The 25,218-nt window shown below is 48.6% G+C and overlaps 1 protein-coding gene across 11 annotated transcripts in view; it reads right to left on the minus strand.

The window, feature by feature from the left end:
• Positions 1-25,218, minus strand: part of GSAP (gamma-secretase activating protein) — a 173,241-nt gene that overhangs the window by 3,916 nt on the left and 144,107 nt on the right. For 8 of the 11 annotated variants that reach the window (XM_070071192.2, XM_051848869.3, XM_051848867.3 and 5 more), the window contains 9 exons: positions 21,142-21,270; positions 19,661-19,719; positions 18,943-18,974; positions 16,666-16,727; positions 12,531-12,626; positions 9,509-9,579; positions 8,988-9,082; positions 1,098-1,217; positions 67-128 (listed from right to left, as the gene is read on the minus strand). In XM_070071192.2, the coding sequence (XP_069927293.2) occupies positions 67-128; positions 1,098-1,217; positions 8,988-9,082; positions 9,509-9,579; positions 12,531-12,626; positions 16,666-16,727; positions 18,943-18,974; positions 19,661-19,719; positions 21,142-21,270 (726 nt within the window). Of the gene's footprint in view, positions 1-66; positions 561-1,097; positions 1,218-8,987; positions 9,083-9,508; positions 9,580-12,530; positions 12,627-16,665; positions 16,728-17,021; positions 17,074-18,942; positions 18,975-19,660; positions 19,720-21,141; positions 21,271-25,218 lie in introns of all 11 variants that reach the window. The other 3 variants (XR_016231702.1, XR_016231703.1, XR_007920492.3) reach the window with 3 other exon arrangements.

Below are 25,218 nucleotides of genomic sequence, written 5' to 3' on the forward strand. Positions count from 1 at the left end.
CAAGAACAAACTGAAGGACGCTCCTGGCAAGGAGTAGGGAGAAAAGAACTTGTAAGTCAAGGTTACCGGGGGAAGCCGCACGATGATGCTGAATTTCAGTTTTTCATTTTTCTCTGTGTCATCCAGATCTACGACAAAGTCAGAGGTTGGCAAACAAAACAACCAAAACATCCATTTTAACAAATCAGCAAGTTATGCACAGTGGAGTGGTTCGTCCTGATAAGACAGTCTGATTTTCCATCCTCAAGCTAAAGCAGAACCCCACTGCAGACGTTCATTTGGGACGCAGAGGTTGGGTGTGAGAGTCCAGCCTGGCAGCTAAGTCGTTCCGTTTCCTGGCTCCAGCGTCCGACTCCAGCTTTCCTGCTCGTGCAGGCCCTGGGAGGCAGCAGGGCTGGACCCAGTGACTGGGGTTCTGCCGCCCACGTAGGGCGACTGGATTGACTTCCTGGCTCCTGGCTTCAGATCAGCGCAGCACCGTCTGTAGTGGTCATTTTGGGGGTGAACCAACAGAAGGAAGACCTTTCTCTCTCTCTCTCTCTCTCACTGTCTATAACTACCTGTCAAATAAATAAAAAAATAAATAAAACTCATCTATTTAAAACTGACAATTGAATCCTGTGAGAGTCATTATGCTACACATCTTGTTTAAAGTCCACATACACATGGACACTGCCTCTCTCATTCATGTTCAAGTGTAACTCTGCCATGACAGAGTCAGTGAGCCGACAGCCATCCCAGGACACGTTCTTGAGCGGAAAGCCCGAACTGTCTCCTGGCCTCAGATATCCTTGGGCACAGGAAAGGCAGCCGAGAGCCGGCTGCGTGTGGCCTGCAAAATCCTGTGGGGTTTCCTGAAGGGCAAAGGCAGGTTAATGTGGCCCAAAGGACGGTGACAGGAAATGCAGGGACTCGGCAGGATCAGTGGCGCCATTCATGAGGCCCAGCGCAAAATGCAAACTAGGAGGCCCTTGTTCAGACATTAAGAACTTTGAGATTTAGCCCAGAGCGATGCAACCGACCCTGGCAGCCTTCTGTGCGACCACATTGGTGGCTCCTGCCAGGAAGCCAGCGCTGGGGCACTCAGGCCAACTTACCTTTCATGAGCCTTGTGACAGCCGTCTCGGTGAGAAGCAGCACCCCGTTATCGATGTAATGCAGCAGGCTGTGCAGCGGGAGGCAGCGCACGCCAAGGATGGTGTGCAGAGTGTGGAAACCTAGGGTGAGAGAGCCCAGAGGGTCAGCGTGGCAGCCGGCCGTCCCAGCACCAAGAGGAAATGAATGGAAACATGTCACCAGGGGCACTAGGCTCAGCACTCCGTGTATAGCCCTTGAGGGCAAGGTCAAGGTCGCCGTCTTTGTGTTCTCACAGCCAAGTACTGTGCTGGGTACACAGTAAACTTGTTCCCTTCCTCTGGTCCCTTCCTGGGCTACAGGAGGGCGAGGTGTGCTCAATGGAAAATGATTTTATGGTTTAGTGTCTCTCTAATTCTACAGTAAGACAGGGAAAGAGAACAAAAGGGCTTAAATGCCATAGGCTCAGCCTAAAAGGTTGCTGGGGTGGGGACCATTTTGCTGAAGGGAAACAAACTGAGACCAGAAACAAACTGCTCGTGTGCCTGGTCTCTGGTTACACACTAGAGAAGGGCTTTTGGGCTACATTATAGAAAAGACAGACGTGAGGGGCTACCATGATGGTGCAACACATTAACTGATGCTTACGACACCAGTTTCCCATATCGGAGCACTGATTCCATTCCGGGCTGCTCTGCTGCTGACCCAGCTTCCTGCTAATGCACCTGGGAAGGCAACAGAACGTGGCCCAAGTGCAGGAGACCATGACGGAGTTCCTAGCTCCTGGCCCAGCCCTGGCTGTTGTGGACATTTGAGGGAGTGAACCAGTAGGTGGAAGATATCTCTCTCTCTCTCTCCTTCCCTCTCTGCAACTTTGCCTTTCAAATAAATAAATCAAGGAGAGAGAGAGAGAGAGAAAAGAAATGCTACATACACACAGCAAATCTACAGGAGTTCAGTAGAGAGGCAGTCTCTCTAGCCCATGTCTCATGGGGCGGGCTCCCCAGCACACACACACACACAGCTCTACGTATGCTGTTAATGACAAAAGATAAAAGTTAATATTCCTAGGCCAAGAGGATACCAGGCCAGGAGAAAGTCAGAGAAGCTGTCTTGGAGAATGGCGGCACTTGGGGAAACTTGGAAGAGTAACTAACCCCCAGGAGGGAATCGAGGCAAGAGAGGGCACTAGAAAAAGTCAGGTTCTGCCTGGGCAGACCCAGGCATGACTCCGGCGGTACTAACAGCTGTAGGGAACTAAGCCTTTCTGAGCCTCCGTTTCTTCATCTCCAAGAAGGAATCACCAGTACCTTTCCCACGGGGCTTCTCTGACAACTACAGCAAGGTCGAGGAGGAGCCCTGCGTGTGGTCTGACCACGGCCAGAACTGGCCACTGAAGAACAAGCCCTTTATTCTGCTCATTCGATCCTCAGACAACACTAAGAGGGGGAGCTGGGGCAATCGAGAGTCATGAGAGCCAAGAAGCCTGCCCAGGATCGTGTGAGTAGGAGGTAGCAAGTTGAAATTTGAACCTGGGCTGTGGGATTTTAGCCTGGGTGTTTAACTGTATCACCTTGCCCTTATAAGCGGTAGTCGTGTCAACAGACCATATAAACAAGGACCGAAAGGAGAGGAAGCACAGAGCCAACTCAGAAAACATCACATGGCCCATTGACTGGGAATCCGGGCAAGAGAGGAATGATTAAGAGGTAAGGTTGAGGGGCAGGTGCTGTGGCATAGCGGGTAAAGCCGCCGCCTGCAGTGCCAGCATCCCATGTGGGTGCCGGTTCTAGTCCCGGCTGCTTCACTTCTGATCCAGCTCTCTGCTGTGGCCTGGGAAAGCAGTAGAAGATGGCCCAAGTCCTTGGGCCGCTGCACCAGCATGGGAAACCCGGAAGAAGCTCTTGGCTCCTGGCTTTGGATCAGCGCAGCTCCAGCTGCTGTGGCCAATTGGGGAGTGAACCAGCAGATGGAAGACCTCTCTCTCTCTTCCTCCCCTTTTCTCTCTGTGTAACTCTGACTTCCAAATACATAAATCTTAAAAAAAAAAAAAAAAAAAGAGGTAAGGTTGAAAAAGTTAATTTATGCAACAAATCCCAACCAGGCAAAGTTGTGGGAGCCAGATACCACTGCTGCTCTTATAGTCCTCACACAGCCTATGGAGGGAAGCAGATCATCAAATAATCATAGAAACACTCATTTTATTTTGACCAGTTCCGGACCATGAATGCACACGACAAGGTTCGAATACTGGCTAACAGCAAGGCATTGGTGAGGAGACTTTGCGGAGGCACTGGAAGTTTCTGAGCAGGATAGAAAAAGGAATTGAACGCAGCAACAGGCAGAGAACGGCAGGGAGCACCAGCTTGCTACAGCGGCGTGAAGACCCCCGGGAAGGCAGGTGCATGAGCACGTGTAGAGGTGACGAGGGTACCGAGGGTCAGCGAGAAGGGCGGGAAGAGACAGCCTCGGAGCACGTGCACACTTGGCAGCTGACTGGATTGGAGGACAGGAGAGAATCCCAGCCTACTTTTAGACCCTTCCACTGCCAAGAGATAACATTCAGTGAGCAGAGGCTGGAGTCAGAGCAGTCGGAATTTTCCGTCTCCTAGCACCCGAATCGTGGGTAGCGGGACGGTCCCAAGAACTGGCAACAGCAAAGGTCAGCAGTGTGCAGGCTGCCCAGAGCAGAGGTCAGTGGGCTGATATGGGATGAGGCCGGCAGCTCCCCTGAATCAAAAAAAAAAAAAAAAAAAAAAATAGCTCTGACTAACTAGCTCATCGATGAGATGTTTCAAATAGATTCGGGGCCGGCACCGCGGCTCACTAGGCTAATCCTCTGCCTTGCAGCGCCGGCACACCGGGTTCTAGTCCCAGTTGGGGCGCCGGATTCTGTCCCGGTTGCTCCTCTTCCAGGCCAGCTCTCTGCTGTGGCCCGGGAGTGCAGTGGAGGATGGCCCAGGTGCTTGGGCCCTGCACCCCATGGGAGACCAAGAGAAGCACCTGGCTCCTGGGTTCAGATCAGTGCGGTGCGCCGGCCGTTGCGGCCATTTTGGGGGTGAACCAACGGAAGGAAGACTTTCTCTCTGTCTCTCTCATTGTCTAACTCTGCCTGTCAAAAAAAAAAAAAAAAAAAAAAAAAAAAAAAAAAAAAAAAACACCAGAATCAGAAATTCTTTCCCAAATGAAAAAGGTTACAGAATTCCTTCTGAAGAACAATTTATACTAAATTACAGGTCCTGTTCATTTCCTGGTTTCAGGATCCCTTCTCTAGCACTCTGTTTATGACCTAAAGACCCCGATGACTCCTCCTCCTTTATCCCCAGGGCAAGGTTTCCAGGTCCAATGGCCTATTCTCGGCCTCTCCTCTGGAAGTCAGCCCTGAGCGCCAGAGCAAACGGCTCGCAACCAGGCACCCATTCTGCCCAACCATTCTGCCCAAAGGGAACACAGGCCCCCTTTGAAATAGCAAATGCTATAGCTCTAAACTCTTTCTGCTTTTTTGGAGGTCCTCATTCCCTCTTTTCCTTTAACCAACTTGGGTTGCAAGTTTCTGACACTTGTAGCTCCAATGATCCTCACCAGTCTCACAGGCTGGAAAGCAGGCACTCTTGCTACACAGGTGCACAGGGAAACACCCTGGATTTACACACACACACACACACACACACACACACGATCCAATGTCATTTCATACCTCTATTCCTACATTACCAGAGGGCAATAAACAAAAGAAAAACTGTTCTTCCTTATTGGGTGCACGGGCACAAGCCAAGAGGTCTATTCATAATAATTGCTGGTCTCTGTTTGTTAAGATTTTTCTGTTTCCCTTCCTTATCCTTGAAAAGGAACGTAAATTCAGTAGAACGTGGGCACTTATGATCTCCAGGTGTCACACTGTCCCCAGGAAGTCAGTTCCTTCCATTTTCAAAAGGAGCTTGGACATCCACGGTGAACAAATCTGAAGCCATCAATCCAACCCCCTCCCCAGCCTTCTGTGTTAGGACAAACAAGGATTTAGGCCAGGAAGCCACATATAGTTTCCATGAAATCTTTCGAGGGGGCGCCTTACGACTCTGATTGCATTGGGATAATTTTCAGCCATCATTCCTCTCCTGGAGAGTCACTGTCAAATCCCTCTAGAGTAAAAACAAACTCATCTCGCACCTCTACTGAGAACAGACCTCATCAAACGAGAGGAAAGGATGGAGGCGGGATGAGGAATGTATCAGACACACCGCATGTGCAGAGAAGCCGAGAGATCCTGTGTGCACTCTGGGCCCATAAATGGTCAGTTTCAACATCAGCTAATTCAGTGGAATACAAAATTCAAGAGGCAGCACAGAATAGTAACATTGCACAGATTCCAGAGCTAGACTGCCTGGATCTGAATATTGGCTCTGTCGCTTAATAGCTCTATGGCTTTAGGGAAATTATGTAACCTTTCTGGCCTCAGTTTTACCATCTGAAAAATGGAGCTAATATTAAGTGAAATTATATAATAAGTGCCATTTTGTTGATGAAAAACGGGATATTAACAATATAATGTAATTCAGTTTGAGCTCATACCACTTAGCTTGTTATGAGAATTAAATGTGCTAATTTATGTCATGTACTTAGAACAGTACCTGGCATAAAACGAGCACTGTAAGTGTGTCGGCTTAAAATGAATGAATTAGTGATGGATCAAAAGATGAGTGGGTATATATTATTTAAACTCAGCTGAAATATTCTGTAGATGCAGCTGTCCTAAAGCTTACCACTCATTAAAACAACTCACAGTGATAAACCTACATAAGGGCTGGCACTGTGGCAGGTTAAGCCACCATGCTTGACACCAGCATCCCACACGAACGCTGGTTCCAGTCCCAGCTCCTCCACTTCCAATCCCACTCCCTGCTAATGCACCTGGGAAGGGAGTGGAAGCTGGCCCAAGTGCTTGGGTCCCTGACATCCACATCAGAGTCCTGGATGGAGTCCCAGTCCAGGCTCCTGGTATCAGCCTGGCCCAGCCTTGGCCCCGGTGACAAAGTGAGGACTGAACCAGTGGACGGAAGACCTCTGTCTGTATCTGTACTTCTCTCTGTAACTTTGCCTTTCAAATAAATCTTTTAAAAATAATCCACTTACGCATACACAACAACTGATCTTCAACAAGGCTGACAAGAACGCAGCAAGGAAAGGACAGTCTGCTTGATAAACGGTACTGGGAAAACTGGATGTCCCTGCCACGGAGTGGAATGGGGCATTTACACAAAAACCCACGCCAGATAGATTAGAAACCTCAACTGAAGGCCTCCAACTACTCAACTCCAGAAGAAAACATAGGGAAAGCTTCACAATAGTGATTTTGGCAATGATTCTTGGATACAACATCAAAAGCACAAGCAACCAAAGCAAAAATATGTGCGTGGGACTACATCAAACTAGGAAGCTTCTACACAGCAAAGCAAACAATCAGAGTGGAAAAGAATTCTGGAAAATGGGAGAAAATATTAACAAACCATGGATCTGATTGGGGTTAATATCCAAAACATATAAGGAACTCAACTCAATAGCAAGAAAACAAATACCCCAATTAAAGACGAGCAAAATGAGGCAGGCACCCGACACAGCAGTTAAGTCGCCACACCCCACAGTGAAGTTCCTGGTTCAAGTTTACTACTGGCTACTCCACATCTGCTCCAGCTTCCTCCTAACGCACACCTCGGCAAGCAGCAGGTGAGGCCTCAAGTAGCTGGGTCCCTGCCACCCACATGGGAGACCCGGATGGAGTTCCTGGTCTGTGCTGCCTGGCCCGGCCCTGGCTGTTATGGGCATTTGGGGAGTGAACCAGTGGATGAAAGATCTCTCTCCATTGGTCTGTCTTCCAAATAAAGTGAAAATCAATCTTTAAAATGATTTAATGCCCAAAGACTGGAATAGACACTCTCCAAAGACAACATACAATGGCCGTTACATAAAAAGGTGCTCACTGTCACTAATTATCAGGGAAATGGAAATCCAGACCACAATGAGATACCACCGTACCCCTCTCAGGATGGCTATTATCAAACAAAAAGATGAGCATTGGCAAGAAGGTGGAGAAATCTGAATCCTTGTCTGTGCTGTAGGAATAGTGAACATGGTATAGCCATTCCCCAAAAACTTTAAATTGCATATGATTCAGAACAGCCACTTCTGGGTATGTATCCAAAAGAACCGAAACCAGGATCTTGAGGAGCTATGCACACCCCTTAATCCGTTATAGCACTGTTCACAACAGCCATGATATGGAAATAGCCTAAATGTTCATGGAGAGATGAATGGATGAAGAAAATGTAGAGTATCCACACAGTGGAATATCATGCACCCCTGAAAAGGGAAAATCCTACCAAATGCACATGGATAAACCTGGAGGGCATTGGGCTATGTGAAGCCAGTCATCAGAGGACAAAAAAGCCCCATGATTCCACTTACATGAGGCATCTAAAATAGACCCAAAGAAAGAGACTAGAATGGCGGTTGCTGGGCGACAGAAGTTACTGCTCAGCAGGGATGAAGGTGTGGTTCTGCAGGATGATGACCAAGTTCTCAAGGTCTACTCTACAACACTAGGCCTATGGCTACCCCTACTGTGCCATGCACTTGAACGTTTGTCAAGGGGTAGAGCTCAGGAGAAGTGTTCTAACAACAAAGCAGAAGACAAAGGAAGGGATGGAAGGACCAATATGGACCAGGCAGGTGGCTTATACCAAATAGGACTTTAGTATTCCTTAGAGCAGATGCTGATTCGCATCTTCCCAATTACTACCTTTGTAACTTCTAATCTCTAGCACACTGCCTTGCATGTAATAGTTGCTCAACAAATGTCTGTTAACGAAATGAACCAATGACCAGGTAAATGAGTGACTACATACACACACATATATATATATACACACACGTGTGTGTGTATGTGTGTGTATCTCAAAGGGGATTTTTATTTTTTAAGATTTATTCATTTATTTGAAAGGCAGAGTAAGAGCAAGAGAAAACAGAGAGAGAATCTTCCATCTGCTGGTTCACTCCCCAAATGGCCACAATAGCCAAGGATGGGCCAGCAGCCAGGACCTTCTTCCAGGCCTCCCACATGTGTGCACAACACCGGCCCCCTCCCAAGGGGCTTTTACAGCCTGACTTGGTCCCATTTCAAAATTCTATGGAAGGGGCTGGCACTTTGGCACAATAGGTTTAAGCCCTGGCCTGCAGTGCTAGAACTCACATGGGTGCTGGTTTGAGTCCCATCTGCTCCATTTCCAGTCCAGCTCCCTGCTAATGCACATGAGAAATCAGCAAAGTGTGGCCCAAGTCCTTGGGCCCCTGTACCCATGTGAGAGGCCTGGGATAAGCTCCTGGCTTTGGCCTGGCCCAGCCCTAGCTGCTGTGGCCATTTGGGGAGTGAACCAGCAGTTGAAAGACCTCTCTCTGTGTGTCTACCTCTCTCTGTAACTCTTTCAAATAAATAAAACAAACACTTAAAAAAATCCTACAGAAAATGTTTAGCTTCCAAGCACAAATAAAAATCAGTTCAATTCTTGGGACAGGGCCGGACTCATTTTCTCCTGAGCGCTAACCCTCAGGCAACTCAATCAGATAAAGGGGGCCTGGTGGTCCCAGACAAAGAGCTCCCTGAATCTCCTCCCCTGGGCCAAATTACCTGAGCAAGTTGCCTGGGATCTGCCTGTGTGCCCTCAAATCAGTAACAAACTACAGAACAGTGGAGTGGTCAGGGGAGACCTGGGTCAGCAGAGACCAAGCTCCCAGCCCATCTCTCACGGTGACACAGACACACACGTCTCATCGCTAAACCCACATTGTGCCAACATCCAAGGACCATGGGAGGAAGAAAGAAGAAATGTATCACACCTGTGGACAAGAGCACCAAGACTTACCGGGAGGCAGAGGTAAAAACAAGCTGTTGGTAGCTTCCAGAATCCTGGTCATGACGTGAAAGACTGCAGATTCAGCAGCACTGCCACGCCTATTGCTGGGAGAGAAAAATACAGCAAAACGCTGTGTTGGCCAAGGGTCTCGTCTCCAGCTCCCCACTTGTCCTAGGTAGTAGCTCTGAGTCCCACACACGGAGGGTTCATGCTCGTTATGGAATGCTGCATCCTGTAGCACCAGCCTAAGACCTAGAATCTAGCCAGACAGCAGGTGCATCAACCATGAACTGCATTTACTCAGGACTGAGCCTGTATGTCCCTCCTTCCTCATCAACCATTCACCTGGGAAAGAGGCCGCGCGAAGGGACCAGGGCATGACTTTAAACACTGAGTCTAGAACTAAGACATGGCTGGTGGGAATTGCTTTGAAATGATAAGTTTCGAAGGGCTTTGCTCAAACAGGCAACGATCAGAGTTGTGCCGGTTCTTTGTGCACCATGATCCAAGGGTGAGAAATACTTGCGTACAAGTGGAGAATGCAGGAATTAAGGTTGTGTTTCTTCCAGCTGGTGTCCAGTATGCGGCACATGAGGTCCAGCTAGAGGGTGAAGACAGTCCTTTGGTCAGTGCACCATCCTGTCCCTCCGGGCCCTCTGGCTGTCCCCACATAGCTCTGATAGCAAATCAGGGCAGCTGGCAGTCCAGCTGTGCCCAGACACACAAGTGGCCTTTCTGAGGTCAGTTCTGAGGCACTGGCATCAAAAATGGAAAGACTGAAATGTGCCCCAGAGTCTAATAGAGCACCCTCTGTACAGGCAGGCAGTGCCCCAGCTAAGCACCCATGCAACCCCCTAGCCAACTGGCACCATCATTCACACTTATAGTCCCCCATCATCCACCCATGAAGGTCAAGTGCTTCCAGGTTTGCACTAGGCTTGTAAGAGCCAAGAGGTGATAAAAGAAAGATGACGTAGGATACAGTGGTGGCCATGAACATGAGCTTGGGAGAAACACTGGGATCCGGTTCAGGTTCTGTGTTTTATGTCTGTGTGACCCCAGGACAGTTAACTATCCTTGCCAACTCTCAGCACCCTCATCTATAAAATGACAGGGGGTACCTAACAGTGTTGCTGTTAAGACTTTTGTTAATATGCTGATGAGAAGACAAGTGGTCAATAAATCATAATAATTAGTAGCCTCCTTTGCCTTAGAGTTTTATCCAGAAATCCATCCTCACTTTGCAACTAGTGTGTCAGCACTACGGCAGCTTCTGTGGGGCTATCAGCCATGAACCCATGCATTGTGGTTAAGAACAGGGAGCAGGCTGACGCCACAGATCACTAGGCTAATCCTCTGCCTGCGGCGCTGGCACACCGGGTTCTAGTCCCGGTTGGGGCGCCGGATTCTGTCCCGGTTGCCCCTCTTCCAGGCCAGCTCTCTGCTGTGGCCCGGGAGTGCAGTGGAGGATGGCCCAAGTGCTTGGGCCCTGCACCCACATGGGAGACCAGGAGAAGCACGTGGCTACTGCCTTCGGATCAGCGCAGTGCGCCGGCCACAGCACACCGACCGCGGCGGCCATTGGAGGGTGAACCAACGGCAAAAGGAAGACCTTTCTCTCTCTCTCACTGTCCACTCTGCCTGCCAAAAAAAAAAAAAAGAAGAAGAAGAAGAAGAAGAACAGGGAACAAAACAGAAAAGAGTTGGCAGAGACACACAGGCAAACACCATCACCTTCAGTGACAAAGACAGATTCTCAGTTTCTGGCTGGCTGAAACCAAGCCAGACAACGTGAAAACCGTGTCTTCAGGAGCTGCAGCAACTCCCTAAGAATGGAGGGGGAGGCATGGCTGGGTGCTGCCAGGCAGCAGCAGGGAAATCTGGCAAAGAAGTCAGGGACACTGAGCTTTCCCGGACTACATGGATAGCACTTCTGAGCCTACAGGTGCTAGGGGCTAGGGGTGTTAACACACACTAGTGTTAAAGCTACAGGGCAGGTGTTTGGCCTAGTAATTAGGATGCCTACATTCCATATCAAAGTACTGAGTTCAAGTCCCAGCTCTACTCCCAGTTCCAGCCTCTTGCTAATGCACACATTGGCAGGCAGCAGGTGATGGCTCAAGTAGTTGGGTCCCTGCCACCTACATGGGAGACCTGGATTAATCCTGGCCCCATCTCTGATCATTGTGAACATCTGAGGAATGAACTAGCAGATAGGATATTTATATATATACGACATATATATATATATATATGTCGTATACATATATATAGATAGGATATATATATATATATGACATATATATATGTCGTATATATATATGTGTATATATATAGATATATATGTATATATCTGCCTCAATTTTTAAGTAAAAAAAGAATACTTAAGTGAAACTCAATTTAACATTTTGTAAGGTGAGATTTTTAAGGCAACAAAGTTGATAGGCAGATGTGTTAAATAATTGTATGTCATGAGTTAAAGGACAAAGAAAACAAATTAATACCAACATGGAGATTAGTAACACATTCATAAATTCTCCATTGAGAATTATTTAAAAGTTATAAAACATTGATTATGAAGGTCACTATGAGAATGCCTACTTCCCCTGATAACTATAAAACTCCAATCTTACTAGAGAAATTCAGACAAGTTATTTAAACAGACATGTATGCCTGCCTCATTTCTATTTACACGAGGACTGCTGTCACTCATTTGCATTGTACAGTTTCAGTAAGTGGCTACCAGGTAATGAATGAGCCACTGACGTCCTGGGCAGACTCTAACGTAGTAGCATCTCCACGACTGAGCCGGAAGCTGTGCTAGTCGAGCTGTCGGAGCTAAGCATGAATGGAAGTTCAAGTTCTCTCACGCCTGCACCAGTCCCCAGGTACAGAAATCATTCTTACTGATTCACAGGAGCTGGGAGTTGCCAAGATGAGATGTGAACATTGGACAACCATGGCGAATTCATTGTCCTGAGTGTCTGTGAGTTTTTAATTGCTACTTAAAGGGAGAACAATAAGTCATTTGTGAAACCAAGTGCTCATTCTTTATTGTTCTGACACAGCACCAAATACACCGCTTTGAGAATGGGAGCGCTCCAAAAGCCCAATTTAAAAAATACACAGGGGCTGGCGCTGTGGCATAGAAGGTTAAGCCTCCTCCTGCAGTGCCGGCATCCCAGATGGGTGCTGGTTCAAGTCTCGGCTGTTCCACTTCCAATCCAGCGCCCTGCTAATGCCCCTGGGAAAACAGCAGAAGATGGCCCAAGTGCTTGGGCCACTGCTACCCATGTGGGAGAGGAGACCTGAAAGAAGCTCCTTGCTCTTGGCCCCAGCCTGGACCAGCCCAGCGCCAGCTGTTGCTGCCATTTGGGGAGTGAATGGCAGATGGATTGATTTCTCTATCTGCCTTTCAAATAAATAAGTAAATAAATCTTTAAGAAAAACACACATGAGTTCACTGTACCACATTCTGAGAATTAAGAAGGGGACAGAGAGGAGTAGGGGGTGGTGAGACAGTGAGTAAGGAGAACAAAAAGCCAAACAAACCAATTTTGAAATATAGTCCAGAACCATCTGTTCAATTTTCTTCTTTTCCACGCCCTGGAGGTGTCTCAGAAGATGGTCTCTTAGCTCAGACACCATCTGAAAACAGAAAATGCATTAGAGCACATCTCAATCAGGTCTGTTTATTAACACTCCTTATCAGTCGGAGGAACGCCGATGCGGACGACCCACCACCAGAAACGCGAGCTTTCAGCTCTTCTCTGGTGACCATCAGTCAGGGGGCCCCCACATTTTCCTCAAGAGGAAGGACTGATGATTTACCCAAGTCCAGTGAGCAACCAAGAGTGAGGCCCAGGCCCAGCGGAGAGTGAGAATTCCCTAGGCGTCAGTGGACAAGTCAAAGACTGGGGCTACTGCGATGCCTGCATCCCCCGTCCGAGTGCTGGCTCAAGCCCCAGCTGCCCTTTTTCCAACCCAGCTTCAAGGGAATGCCTCCTGGGACTGATCCCATGACAGCTCAAATACTCGGGCCCCTGCCACCCATGTGGGGGACCCAGATGGAGTTCCCAGCTCCTGGCTGCAGCCTGGCCCAGCCCTAGCTGTTGCAGCCATTTGGGAAGGGAACCAGAGGATGGTCGGTCTCTCTCTCTCTCCTTCCCCCCCCCCTTTTTCTGTGTCCTTTAAGTAACAATTAAAAAATAAACATCAAAAAAGAAGTCAAAGGATTGATACTGCTGCTCCCAGTGTCCTTGGGGGATTAACGGGAACAACCGAGAGCATGAAATGACGTGCTAACAGGGCCGGGAGTGCTTAGTGTTCTGAAGGTCGGAGGCAGGAACGATGAAGGTGGTAACACGGGGTACCTCTGTCTGCCACTGACAGCCAACACAACCCCAGCACGCAAAGGATTCCGGTGCCTCCAGACAGGCTTGTGGCTACGCCTGCCCTGTCGTGATCACCCCCGGGGCATCCCCTGGTCACTGGTTAGCATTCCCAGCCCTTCTCACTTTTTGCTTCTCTCTTTCTTTCTCCTCTTCTTGCTCTTGCCTCAACACCCTGCTCTGCAAGGGGCTTTCCTGGCTGGAGTGACCACTGTGCCAATAAACAGCCCATGAGAGCGGCACAGCTGGCATCACAGGTGCACACATCTTCTTTCTAGCATGTTCCCAGATTTCCCATGACCTCAGGGCCAACTTCCGGGGGTATCTCCTTTCAATCCAGCTCCTACATGCACTGATTGATTTGGCTTTTAAACAAGTTTGAAAAATAATGCATATCTTTTTGTGTTTTAAGATTTTTCTACCATAACCATAAAGGATGAAACTTAAAACCATCCATAATCCAACCATCTGTGTTAACATTTGGGTTTTTTGTTGTTGTTGTTGTTATATACACATCCATCCTGATGGTTTATAAATCTGCTTTCTTTATTATAATAGGTTCCTTATCTCATTAAATATTCCTTGTCATACTAGTTTTAGTGGCTTCACAGTAATTAATTTTATGAAAGTGCTATGGTTAAAATATTTATTCCCTTCTTGTACTTATGGCATATTTTACTATTACCATTCATGCCACAAAAAATTCTTACAGAGGCTGGCATTGTGGCATAGTGGGTAAAGCTGCAGCCTGCAACGCCAGCATCACGTATGGGTGTTGGTTCATGTCCCAGCTGCTCTACTTCCCATCTAACTCCCTGCTAATGGCCTGGGGAAAGCAGCAGAGCAAGGCCCAAGTGCCTGAGCCCCTGCCACCCACATGGAAACTTGGAAGATGCTCCTGGCTCCAGACTTTGGCCTGGCCCAGCACTGGGGAGTGAAGCAGTGGTTGGAAGATCTCTGACTCTGTCTCTCTCCCTTTAACTCTTTCAAATAAGTAAATCTTTTTTAAAAATTCTTACAAAAGAATTATTTGTCATCTATTTCCCATATATCTAATTACTCTGTCAGACTCAATTCCTAGAAATCGAATTTGTTAGGTTACATAATTAAGGTTTGTAAAATACCACCAAAAGGCTGTGGTTGTACTTTTAATATGTTTCATGAGGATATCCAATTCCCTGTGCCCTGAACTTCACTAGTATGATTTTTAAACCATAGCTAACCTGATAGAAAAAAAAAAAAAAAAAAAAACAGGAAACAAAAAGTCACTTGCTGGTTGGGCATTTGGCACAGTGGTAGACGGGGCTTGGGACATCTGCATTGATTTCAGCATGTCCAGCTCTGCATCAGCTCCAGATTCCTGCTAACATGCACCCTAGGAGGGAGTGGTGGCAGCTCAAGTAATTGGGCCTCCGCACCCACCTGGGAGACCTGAATGGCATTCCTGGCTCCCGGCTTCAGCCTGGCCCAGTCACAGCTGTTGCAGGCATTTGGGGAATGAACCAGCAGATGGAAGATTTCTGTCCACCTGTCTCCCTCACTCTGTGCTTTCCAAATACATAAAAATTTTAAAAAGAAGAAACCTGTTGGACTACTTGTCATTTAATTGCAGCCATGCTGAATTTTTTTCTTCTCCTCTATTCTAGACTTCTTGGCCATTTACTCTTTTTTTTTTCTTTTAATATTTATTTATTTGTTTGAAAGAGTTGCAGAGAGAAAGGAGACAGAGAGATCTTCCATCTGCTGGTTCTTTCCCCAAATGGCTGCAACTGCCAGAGCTGAGCTGACCTGAAACCAGGAGCTTCTTTGGGGTCTCCCATGTGGGTACAGGGGCCCAAGTACCTGGGCCATCCTCTGCTGCTTTTCTAGGCAGGTCAGCAGGGAGCTGGATCAGAAGTAGAGCAGCGGGGACTCGAACCAGTGCCCATATGGGATGTTGGCACTGAGCCAGCAGCTCATCCTGTTGTACCACAATGCCAGCCCTGGCCGTTTACTTTTGAAATCAGAGCTTTGTTTGTTTCACTGTCAGTATATTGTTTTCTTGCTGCTTTATAAACCATTTATACCCCAGATGTTAATCATTTACCATACGTTTCTTTTCCCAAATGCATTTTTTATCTGTTTTTCTGCTTAGGTTTTAAGTTTTCTTTTAATCAAATCACTTTTCCCTATCATCATTGACATATCATTTCAATTTATTCTATAATTGTTGGGTTTTCAGCTTTTCTTCTTTGACTAGATTTGGTAAATTCTACTTAATAAGAAAACTATATGGTTTATATATATTTTTAAACTTGCCATATTTGAAGTAACACATTTTCTCATTCTTATTAATTTATTTGAAACGCAGAGTTACAGAGAAAGAGAGATCTTCCATCCACTGGCTCACTCTCCAAATGGCCACAACAGCAGGGCTGGACCAGGCCAAAGCCAGGAGTTTCTTCCAGGTCTCCCATGTGGGTGCAAGGGCCCAAGCATCTGGGCCATCTTCCTCTGCTCTTCCAGGTTCATCAACAGGGAGCTGGATCAGAAGTGGTGCAGCCAGGACTTGAACCAGTACCCACATGGGCTGTAGCACTGCAGGTGGTGGCTTACCCCATTACACCACTACACCAGCCCCTAGTTCTGTTCTTACTTAAGTAGGCACAACATTTAAAGTATTTTTTTAGACTTTCTCCATATCTCATGAATCAGGGTTTTCAATGATTTTGGATTCACCTACTCTTTCTGCTCTTCAATTAACTTATTTACCGTTCTATTTTCCTTTGTCCATCCTAGCCATAGGACCTCTTGAGAAAAAACACTTTTTTCTGTTGTATTCTAAACTTCAAATGCAAATGCCACAAGGATGCTGCACTTTGCCTTAAACTTACTTTCTTCTTCAGGAAAAGCTATCCTAGGACTCTTTTATCTTGGGGATGCCATACTACAAGCAGACTAATCCAAATCCCCTTTACCTAAAGATACTGTACGGGCCTTAGAACGTCTTGCTCTCATGTTGCTATTTATGTAAATAATTAAAATCTAAGTTAAAAAAAAAAAAAAAACACCCCCAATGCAATACAGCCTTCATTGTGATTTAGAACAGAGCATGTCTGTCAGTGTGTGTCTCCCTCCACTAGACTCAAGAGGACAGAAGTCCTATTTGTGTTGCTCACCGCTGGACACACAGGGTCCACAGGGATGGGCAACGACTCTGTTGGCAGAGTGAATGATTGACAGCTTCAGCGTGAGATCGGCTCCCTTCCCAGTGGGGCCCTCTGTCGGCCGCCCTCGGGAGCGCGCAGGGCACTCACCAGCCCCATGAGCAGCCGCTGGTGGTCGTCCTCTTCCTGCAGCAGGGGTATCAACCTTGGCTCTGCAATTCAACAGGGGCGACAGTCAAAAGCAGGGCGATTTGGGGGAAATGGCTTAGAAGGAAGAAGAATCAGCCCGAGTCTCCCTTCCCTGGACCCCCTGGAAAACCTAACACTTCCCTGGTGGGAAATTTGCTCACCAGCTAGTCTGACCTAGAGCCTACAAGCTGGCCTCTTTATCTTGTGGTGACACCCAGAGCACTGTGTGCAACGGGGAGGGGAAGACAGAGGAAGAACGAGAGGAAGAAACACACGTCTCAACCCAAGAAGGCTCTGGCTGTAACACCCACACTCACCACTGTTGAAGGACCTCCACCTCACTGGAGAACAGGGGGCCCTCTCTCAACCCTAGGGAGGGTGACACACAGGGGCCAGCGATCGCACGACTCCCTCCTACCTTCTCACCCTGTGGTCCCTTAAACTTTGGGAACTGTTGAGCTGAGGACACTAGCCAATTGTTGTGACCAATGACACTCAAGGGCACAAGTTTTCAGACTGGAAAAGTGGTAGACCAGGATGAAGAAGCGTTGGGTGAGGTTTACTCCATCGGCACTTTCCCCACCTTGATTCGCTCTATGCTAGCCAGACCACAGGGGCACACCAACACAGTCTCCCCGAAGATCTGCCCTGTGGCTCCTCCACCCACCCCTGCCTGCCCATTGCTCCTCGCCCAGAACACCAAGGCCCAGGCCAGGCATGCAGGCAGGCAGCACAGCCATGCTCAGCAGGCTGACAGCTCCTCCCACGAGGGCATGGATCCCCCTCTGCCCCTCAGAATAAATGCTACTAGGATCCTATTCAACCCTCGTGTTTGAGAGAGAACCGCTCAAAACCTGAGCCCAGTGGCTCAGAACCTCACAGGGCTGTTCCAGGCAGTGGCGGCACCCTCGCGTGGGAAGCGGCTGCAAGCAAAACACAGGAAAGGAAGGGGACATTTGCTAAAACGCGTGATGAGAGAACTGGAAGCCCAGGGCCAGCATTCAATCAGGCTGAGGCCGAGCAGCAGGAGTAGCCCCGTAAGCAGTGTGAGAAGGGTGGACCCAACAGAAATCCCCAGCAGCCCAGCAACATTTCCCACCATGCAACACCACAAGCAATGCAAGGAGGGGGAGCCTGGATCCCACACGTTCAGGCCCCCCCCGTTGGCAGGGCAGAAGCCCTGGCATCTGGCACAGCTGGCCTGGTAACACAGGCAGGGGCTGGTTCCCCTGGGGCTCCTCAGTGAGCTCAGGCTCTGCTGGCCCGGGCTGCACAAGTTCACTGTCATGGTTCATTGGGCTGTGTGCACAGCTGCAGGATGTGCAGCAAGGGACTGCAGAAAATATTTTCCACCAGGGTCACCCAGTGTATACCCCAAACATCCAAGCCTGTAAAGCAGGAGTGGGCTACAGAAACACAACTTGCCTAATGAAGGCAGAACGTCACGAGGCACGAGAACAGCCAACCAGAAGGTGTGTACCTATGTCTACTCAGCAGTGCCCTTCCCAAATTTCCCCTAAGTTCCCCTTGTTTCTCAAGACTTAATTCAGATGTCACCCTCGGCGGAGACTCTTCCAACTTCTCTCCCTCCCCGAGCCATCCCACCCTGCCCACTGCCACCTGCTTTAGAAATGACGGTTAGCATTTCTCCCTCTCACATTGATGAGGGAACCACCTCGGGTGCCTCCCAGGCTGGGTACTGTCCACATAACCCTGTTTACTCTTGCTTTCTCCCTCCCAGAGCCTCACAAGAGACAACGACTTGCCCAAGACACTGCGGTCGGTGTGGGACAGCACAGGGATTCAAGGCCAGGCTCTTTCCCCCAGAACCATGCTTAATGCTTCCATGGGGCCTCCTCAGTCTTTGGACCCAGGACCTTGCCCATCATGTGCCCAGGGCAAAAACCAAAATGAAAGGCCCATACAAGTCAGACTCTGTATGATCAGACAGCTGGAAAGAAATCAACCCCAAGACCCAAGGGAAATGTCAAAGGGCGTGTTTGGGTACAGCCAGAGGGCACGATAATTAGATCAAGTGTCAGAGGAGAAATAATGAAAGCCAGCAGCCAACGCCCAGGGACTCCTCCCGCAAGAACCAGAGAAGCAGCTGTCCCTAACGGTCCTGGGGCCAAGACAGACATGGCAGGGCCAGGTGGCCACTGGAACATTCTACTCCTGTCAGGGATTTTCTGGCCACACAGTGCAACCCAGAAGGCTTTCTTACAGGTCTTTTCTTACCCAAATTCCTCGCTTCTAGGTTAGAAATCACCCTGTGAAGAAATGAGAGCCGTGTGATTCAGAGAGGAAGCAGTATTCAAAGAACGAAATGGAAACCGCGGCACCATCCAAAGACAGCCCCCCTCACCACCCCGTGAAACCACCGCACAAACTGTTCTCAGGCTGCTGCAAAACCTCAAACTTCAATCAGTGGAACAAAAGGCACCCCGGGCCATCAGAGAATCTCCAAGCACTCTAGAGCCCACTACGGCAAGTCATTTAGAACCGTTGCCACTCTCCGTTCTTGGAAATCATGGGGACAGAAAATAGAAGAGAGGCTGGAATGGGGCGTCTGCTGCTAGCACTGGGCAGTGACTCACCTATTGCAGAGACCGAGCTTTCAAAATGAGAGCCAGCTCACCCGCCCACTAACGCCTTTCTAAAAACCAGCTCTTCACCTTTCATTCACAAAGTGCTCATCTGAGAGCTTTGTTTTCCACCTTTCCGGTGGAAACTGTCCACCCCCAGGGTGCGGGTCTATAAGGTTCAGCACAGAAGCTTTTCCCACTAGAAATCCCAGCACGGAACTCAAACTGCGGCCCAGGTGGCGACACTCAGGAAGCCAGCAGCGCCGTCCGTTTTGCTAAGGACACACAACTAAAGAGGCTGCCTTCCTGGAACCGTAGCCACCAGGGTCCAAGATAGCCATTTACAGACAGCCACTTTTCACAGCACTTACCTGACTGCATTATCGAGAATATTCCGCACATATGCCACAGACCTCCTTTTTCCTGTTTTCTGAGAGCGAGAAAACACCAGGAGTGTCAAAGGTGAACATGCTCCGGGTGACCATGTGCACATCAAAAACAATGCGGGCCAGCGCTGTGGCATAGTACACTAAGCCTCTGCCCGTGATACCGGCAACCCATATGCGTTCTGGTTTGAGTCCCAGCTGCTCCTCTTCCTATCCAGCTCTCTGCTATGGCCTGGGAAACCAGTAGAAAATGGCCCAAGTCCTTGGGCCCCTGCACCTGTATGGGAGACCTGAGAGAAGCTCCTGGCTCCTGGCTTCAGATTGGCCCAGCTCCAGCCATTGCAGCCATTTGGGGGATGAACCAGCAGATGGAAGACCTATCTGTCTCTCCCTCCCTCTCTAACTCTGCCTCTCAAATAATTAAGTTTTTAAAACAAATAATGCAATATAGTTAAGAGCTTCAGAAATTTTATAATGGATTTCAATACCTTTTGCCCCAAAAATAAACTTATCTTTTAATTCCATTTTTCCATTAACTTTTTGAAGTACCCTTATACTATATACAACCCTACACTATATACAATGCTACAGAGATCCCATGGACCCTTTGCCCAGTCTCCCCACCACACCCCTCCACTACCATGTTTTAATGTGTGTGTGTGTGTGTGTGTGTAGTTCAATGGCATCTTACCAAACATGTAGATTCCTGTCCCACAGCGCACCCCCTTAGTCAAGATCCAGAATAGTCCCATCTCTTCAAAGATGTCCCTTGGGCTCCCTTTACAGTCAGAAAATATCCATTCTCCCTCCCTTAACCACCTCAACCCCTGGCCACCACTAATTTAGGAATACCTTGATGATCTTACATTTTCAACTACACAAGTCATACAAGAATACATCTGAGGGGCCGGTGCTGTGGTGCAGCACATTAAACTCCAGTCTGCAGCACTGGCATCCCTTATGGGCTCCCGTTTAGGTCCTGCCTGCTCAACTTCCGATCCAGCTCTCTGCTATGGCCTGGGAAGGCAGTGGAAGATGGCCCAAGTCCTTGGGCCCCTGCACATGTGTGAGAGAGCCAGAGGAAGCTCCTGGCTTCAGAGTGGCACAGCTGTGACCATTACAGCTATCTGGGGAGTGATCCAGCAGATGGAACACCTCTCTCTCTCTCACTCTCTGCCTCTCTAACTCTGCCTTTCTAATAAATAAAATAAATCCTTTAAAAATATCTGCATCGGAGATGTGGACACCAATCAAACTTCCACACTTCCGTTCCCCACTCAGAACAGAGGCCACAGATGCTGCCTCCGTCTGCCTACTGGGAGATGAGCCTCCACTGCGGGCAAGTGCCTGGTGACTGGGAGGAGCGTGGCCAAGGCCAGCCAGCCTCGTGCCTGCAAGGCAGCGCTGTGTGGACCCAGTGCACTGCACGTGTGCTGCTCGCTTCGTTCTCCGGGACCCACACGTACCTCCTCGGCAGTCAGGTTCTGCCATTCTCTCCTGACCACGCTGTTGTTATAGCGTAAGTGCGGCTTGGCGTACTTGACGTACTCGAGGTTGGAGTTCAGTTTCTCCCAGTAGCCCTTAAAGCTGTGCACCTGTAAGACACACACGTCGGTGAGCTCGCGAAGCAGGCCCAAGAACCAGATGACCCAAGCCTCATCTCCATGGCTCCCACTTGGCAGCATTTCTGATTGGACACTTCTGCCAGTCCCAGTAGCAATTCTAAGACAGAGGCTCACCTTTCTGCTTCATTTTCTATCCCCTTTACAGCAGGGGGAACTGCCTCCCACTCCCCAAACCAAGAGGACTTTCCAGAATCTCGGCTTAACGGAGACGCTACGTGAACCCATCAAGCCATTTCCTCCCTCGAGATCCATTTTACTGACTTGGATTGTGTCAACAATCCATGTTCCTTCAAGACCGCTCATAAAACTCAGAGCCAGTGGAGTGGGCTTACCTTCCTGCTAAGATCATTCACTCCTGAGGATATTTTTCAAAATCTAGACTAGTTTCACACTCAGTTGTCAAATATTTCAAAACAGAATCAGTTGGTATTCTATGTAAGTCTTTAAATTATGGCTATAGCTACAGTGCCCTGGAGCAAGAATGCAGTCATTCTTTTCACTGAGAACAATGAGATATAGTGTTAATGCATTTTTAATGTTGAAGGACATACTGACTCAATTTGTTTTCTAAACCAACGAGAATAGATTTATGATATATATTCTTTCTTGCCAAAATAGGCGCACTTAGAAAAAGATTTGACTGGAGCCAAGGATGCAACGTGCAACCACAAAACAAAGTGAGCTATTGTCTGCCATGGCGACGGACTTGACTGAGCTGCAAGAACATGAGAGAACTCAAATAAAGTACACTCCACTCAAGAAAAATGCCCTCACGTTGAAGAATAGCGCATTAGCCATCACAACTGGATTGACATGGATGTGGACTATCAGTAAAGGGAATTACATGATAATATTAAATCTCACCGTTCGAAAGCCCCAGGTGCCTACCCAGCCAACATCTCTTCTCCTAGAGAGGGAAAAACTATTTCAAAGAAAATGCCGTCTCCAGGGGAAAGGGGACAGCTGGAGCCAGGTCTTGCCCCTCGCTTGACCTACCTGCTCACTTTCCCTTTCTGTTTATTGATAATCACCCCTTTTCTTTGTATTGGAGAAATAGCAAGGCAAAGCCCATGGCTATGTGGCAGGGTTAGGTCCTTGGCTGGAAGTCACTGCAGCTCCCTTGTCCCAGGTTTGGACTCTGGCACACCCCTGCCAAAAGCCAGAAAGCTAATTGGTGCTGTGGCGACATCTGGTGGTCACATTAGCTAGTAACTGCTTGCTTATGACCGACTGCCCAGGACGTGGTCCAACCAGCACCTCACCCAGGACAGAACATGGGAGGGGAGAGATTCAGGCATCTTCTACCTGTCACTTCATCCCGTTCCCTCAGGCCAGATGTTCACATGAGAGCTCCTAGGCAAATTCTCCCACCTTACCTTCCTTCTCACTCCCCCATCTAAAAATCCCTTCCCTCATAACCCTCTGCAAACTGACAATAAAGAGACAGGAGGGGGCGTTGGAAACAGCAGGTCTCCCACATGGGTGGTAGGGACCCAAATACCTGAGCCATCAAAGGCTGTCTCCCAGGGTGCACGTTATCAGGAAGCTGGGTTAGAAGTGAAGGTGGGACTCTAACCTGGTCGCTCTAACGTGGGATGCAGGCAACCCAAGCAGCCTGTTCACCACTGTGCCATGAGGCAGGGATTAGGAAGAGGAACAGCCAGTGGCAGGGGCTATGAGTTGGATGCACCGGGTTAAGACACCACTTGGGATACCTGCATCCCTTGTCACAGTGCCTGGGTTGGAGTCTTGCCTCTGCTTCAGATTCCAGCCCCCAGCTAATGCGCACCCTGAGGTGATGGCTTAAGTAGTTGGGTCCCTGCCATGCATGTGGGAGACCCAGATTGAATTCCTGGCTCCTGACTTTGGCTTGGCCCAACCCTGGCTGTTACAGGCATTTGGGGAACGAACCAGCCAATGGAAGCTTCTTTCTCTCTCTCATAAATTAGTAAAAATTTTCCAATAAAACACAGTTCGTTTTCTGCACCAGTGACCTCTGGCGTGCGATTTTCAGCTCCAGGAGTGCAACAGAACCACTTGAGTCATATGCCCTGGAGGTGCGAGCTGAGCCTTGGGAGTTTCACAAGTCCCCCAGGTAATCCTGAGGTCAACCCGAGACTGTCCACCCACACCCTCCAGTGTTTCACTCAACCTACACCTCTGGCTTAAAGGCTGTGAAAGCAGCCTCTCTTCAGAGACCTGCGATCCTGTTGTTTCAAAACAGGAGATGACGGTTCCAGAGGAGGTGAGGGTGCATCTTTGAGGGCCCCTGAAGGCCCAGGGAGCTCCAGCATGCTCGTTCTCAGAGTAAAAGCAGCTCCAACAGAAAACTGCGCATGTTGTAAGCTGGCACGGAGGGAGGAGAGGGAAGACCGCAATCCGCACAGCCACATCCTAACAGCCAAAGTGCCCGTTCAGCGGCAGACTGGGGAGCGCACGAAGTCAGCCCTTCACACACACCACACCCCGCCCTGCCCCTCCCCCACCACACACACACACCCTGGGCCTGCCAGGACCACCACCAGCACCAGGAGGAAGCCACAGCCTCCCAAGGAGCACATCGCCAGCCACTTCAAAGGAGCTCACAGGGCTTTTTAAAAAAAAATACGCCGAAATGCTATATAAGAAAATCCCCAGCAATTGGCTACTTCCAGGATACTGTGGTATTATAGGCAATCAAGGAATGACCTGGAAGTTGTTTTTTTTTTTTTTTAAAGCACAAAGGGGAGTCTGAAATTTTGATGTGAAAAGAGGTATTCCAAGTCCCTTCAGAAATGCTCTCGTGTGGTCTCTTAGGATGACATGAAACAACTACCGGAGGCGGCCCCGCACGGCTATTGATCGAACAAAAGGACCAAGGAATGGTTACTTGAAGGGGCTGCTTCCCATCTGGGATCTGGGTTGCCCACTAATCCAGAAACAAAGCACAAGCACCTGCTAGGGTCATCGCATCTGCAAACTGCTGCCAAGAACACACATCTGCCCCACGTTGCTCAGAGCCGACCCCTCCCCCCGCTGGGGGCCTACTCCTGCTGCTCAACCAGCATCTTCTTATGGGCTGGGAGTAGCCTTGAACTCTGTGTGCCAGGACCCCCGCAGCAGAGCCACAGCTGCCACGCAGTTTGGCTCCACAGCAGGTCCTGTCTCAGTCTCAGCTTTTACCCAATGACCTCCAGCCTGGAGTGAAACAGACAGCCTCTGTGTGTGCAGGAATCTAGCAAGGCACCGCATTTAACTAAGGTGCTGGAAGCAAGAACATCCATACACAGAAAAACACTAGAACTCCGGAGGCTGCCCCCTTGTACACTTTGAGTTCAAGGTCACCTGAAAAATGATGAACTTCCTCCTCCTTTCCTAGTGTGAAAGTCCTTCAGAAAGTGTACATGAAAAATTCATGCATCTCTACAAAATATATTTCCCATGAACTTTTGGCAGCACTCCATACCTAGCCAAATTTTTCCCCCCAGCAGGTACAACTAGGTAGTTCCACAATGATTAGCCATTTTTAATGAGCTGGGTTTTTCAAAATGTAATCACAACCTATAGCTCTAGGACTATGGCATTCCATCTTGTAATCTGCATGTGCATTGAGAAAGCCAATGCACAGGCTTAAACAATATGTCTGCAACCAAATCTATGTATAAGAACAGCACAGCCAGGGAGGTAGATGGAAGCTCCCTACTCCTCACCTCATCTCTATGGAAATAACAGCAGTGAATGCAACAGCCAGATACTCTGTTTCTAGTAGGTAGTGTTTCTTTATAGCATCATAAAATCATGGCTTATAATATTAATTGAACACACTTAAGCAGAAAGTTAACGCCCACCCCTTCCACGTTTTTTCAAAGCAGCAGCATATAAATAGGTGAATGAACAGCCCAGGTATCAACCATGATTTTCCCAGCTGCCCCATGACCT

Source organism: Oryctolagus cuniculus, chromosome 3 (assembly GCF_051225735.1).
Source record: "Oryctolagus cuniculus isolate XC-2025 breed Fujian yellow rabbit chromosome 3, ASM5122573v1, whole genome shotgun sequence".
Classification (NCBI taxonomy): domain Eukaryota; kingdom Metazoa; phylum Chordata; class Mammalia; order Lagomorpha; family Leporidae; genus Oryctolagus; species Oryctolagus cuniculus.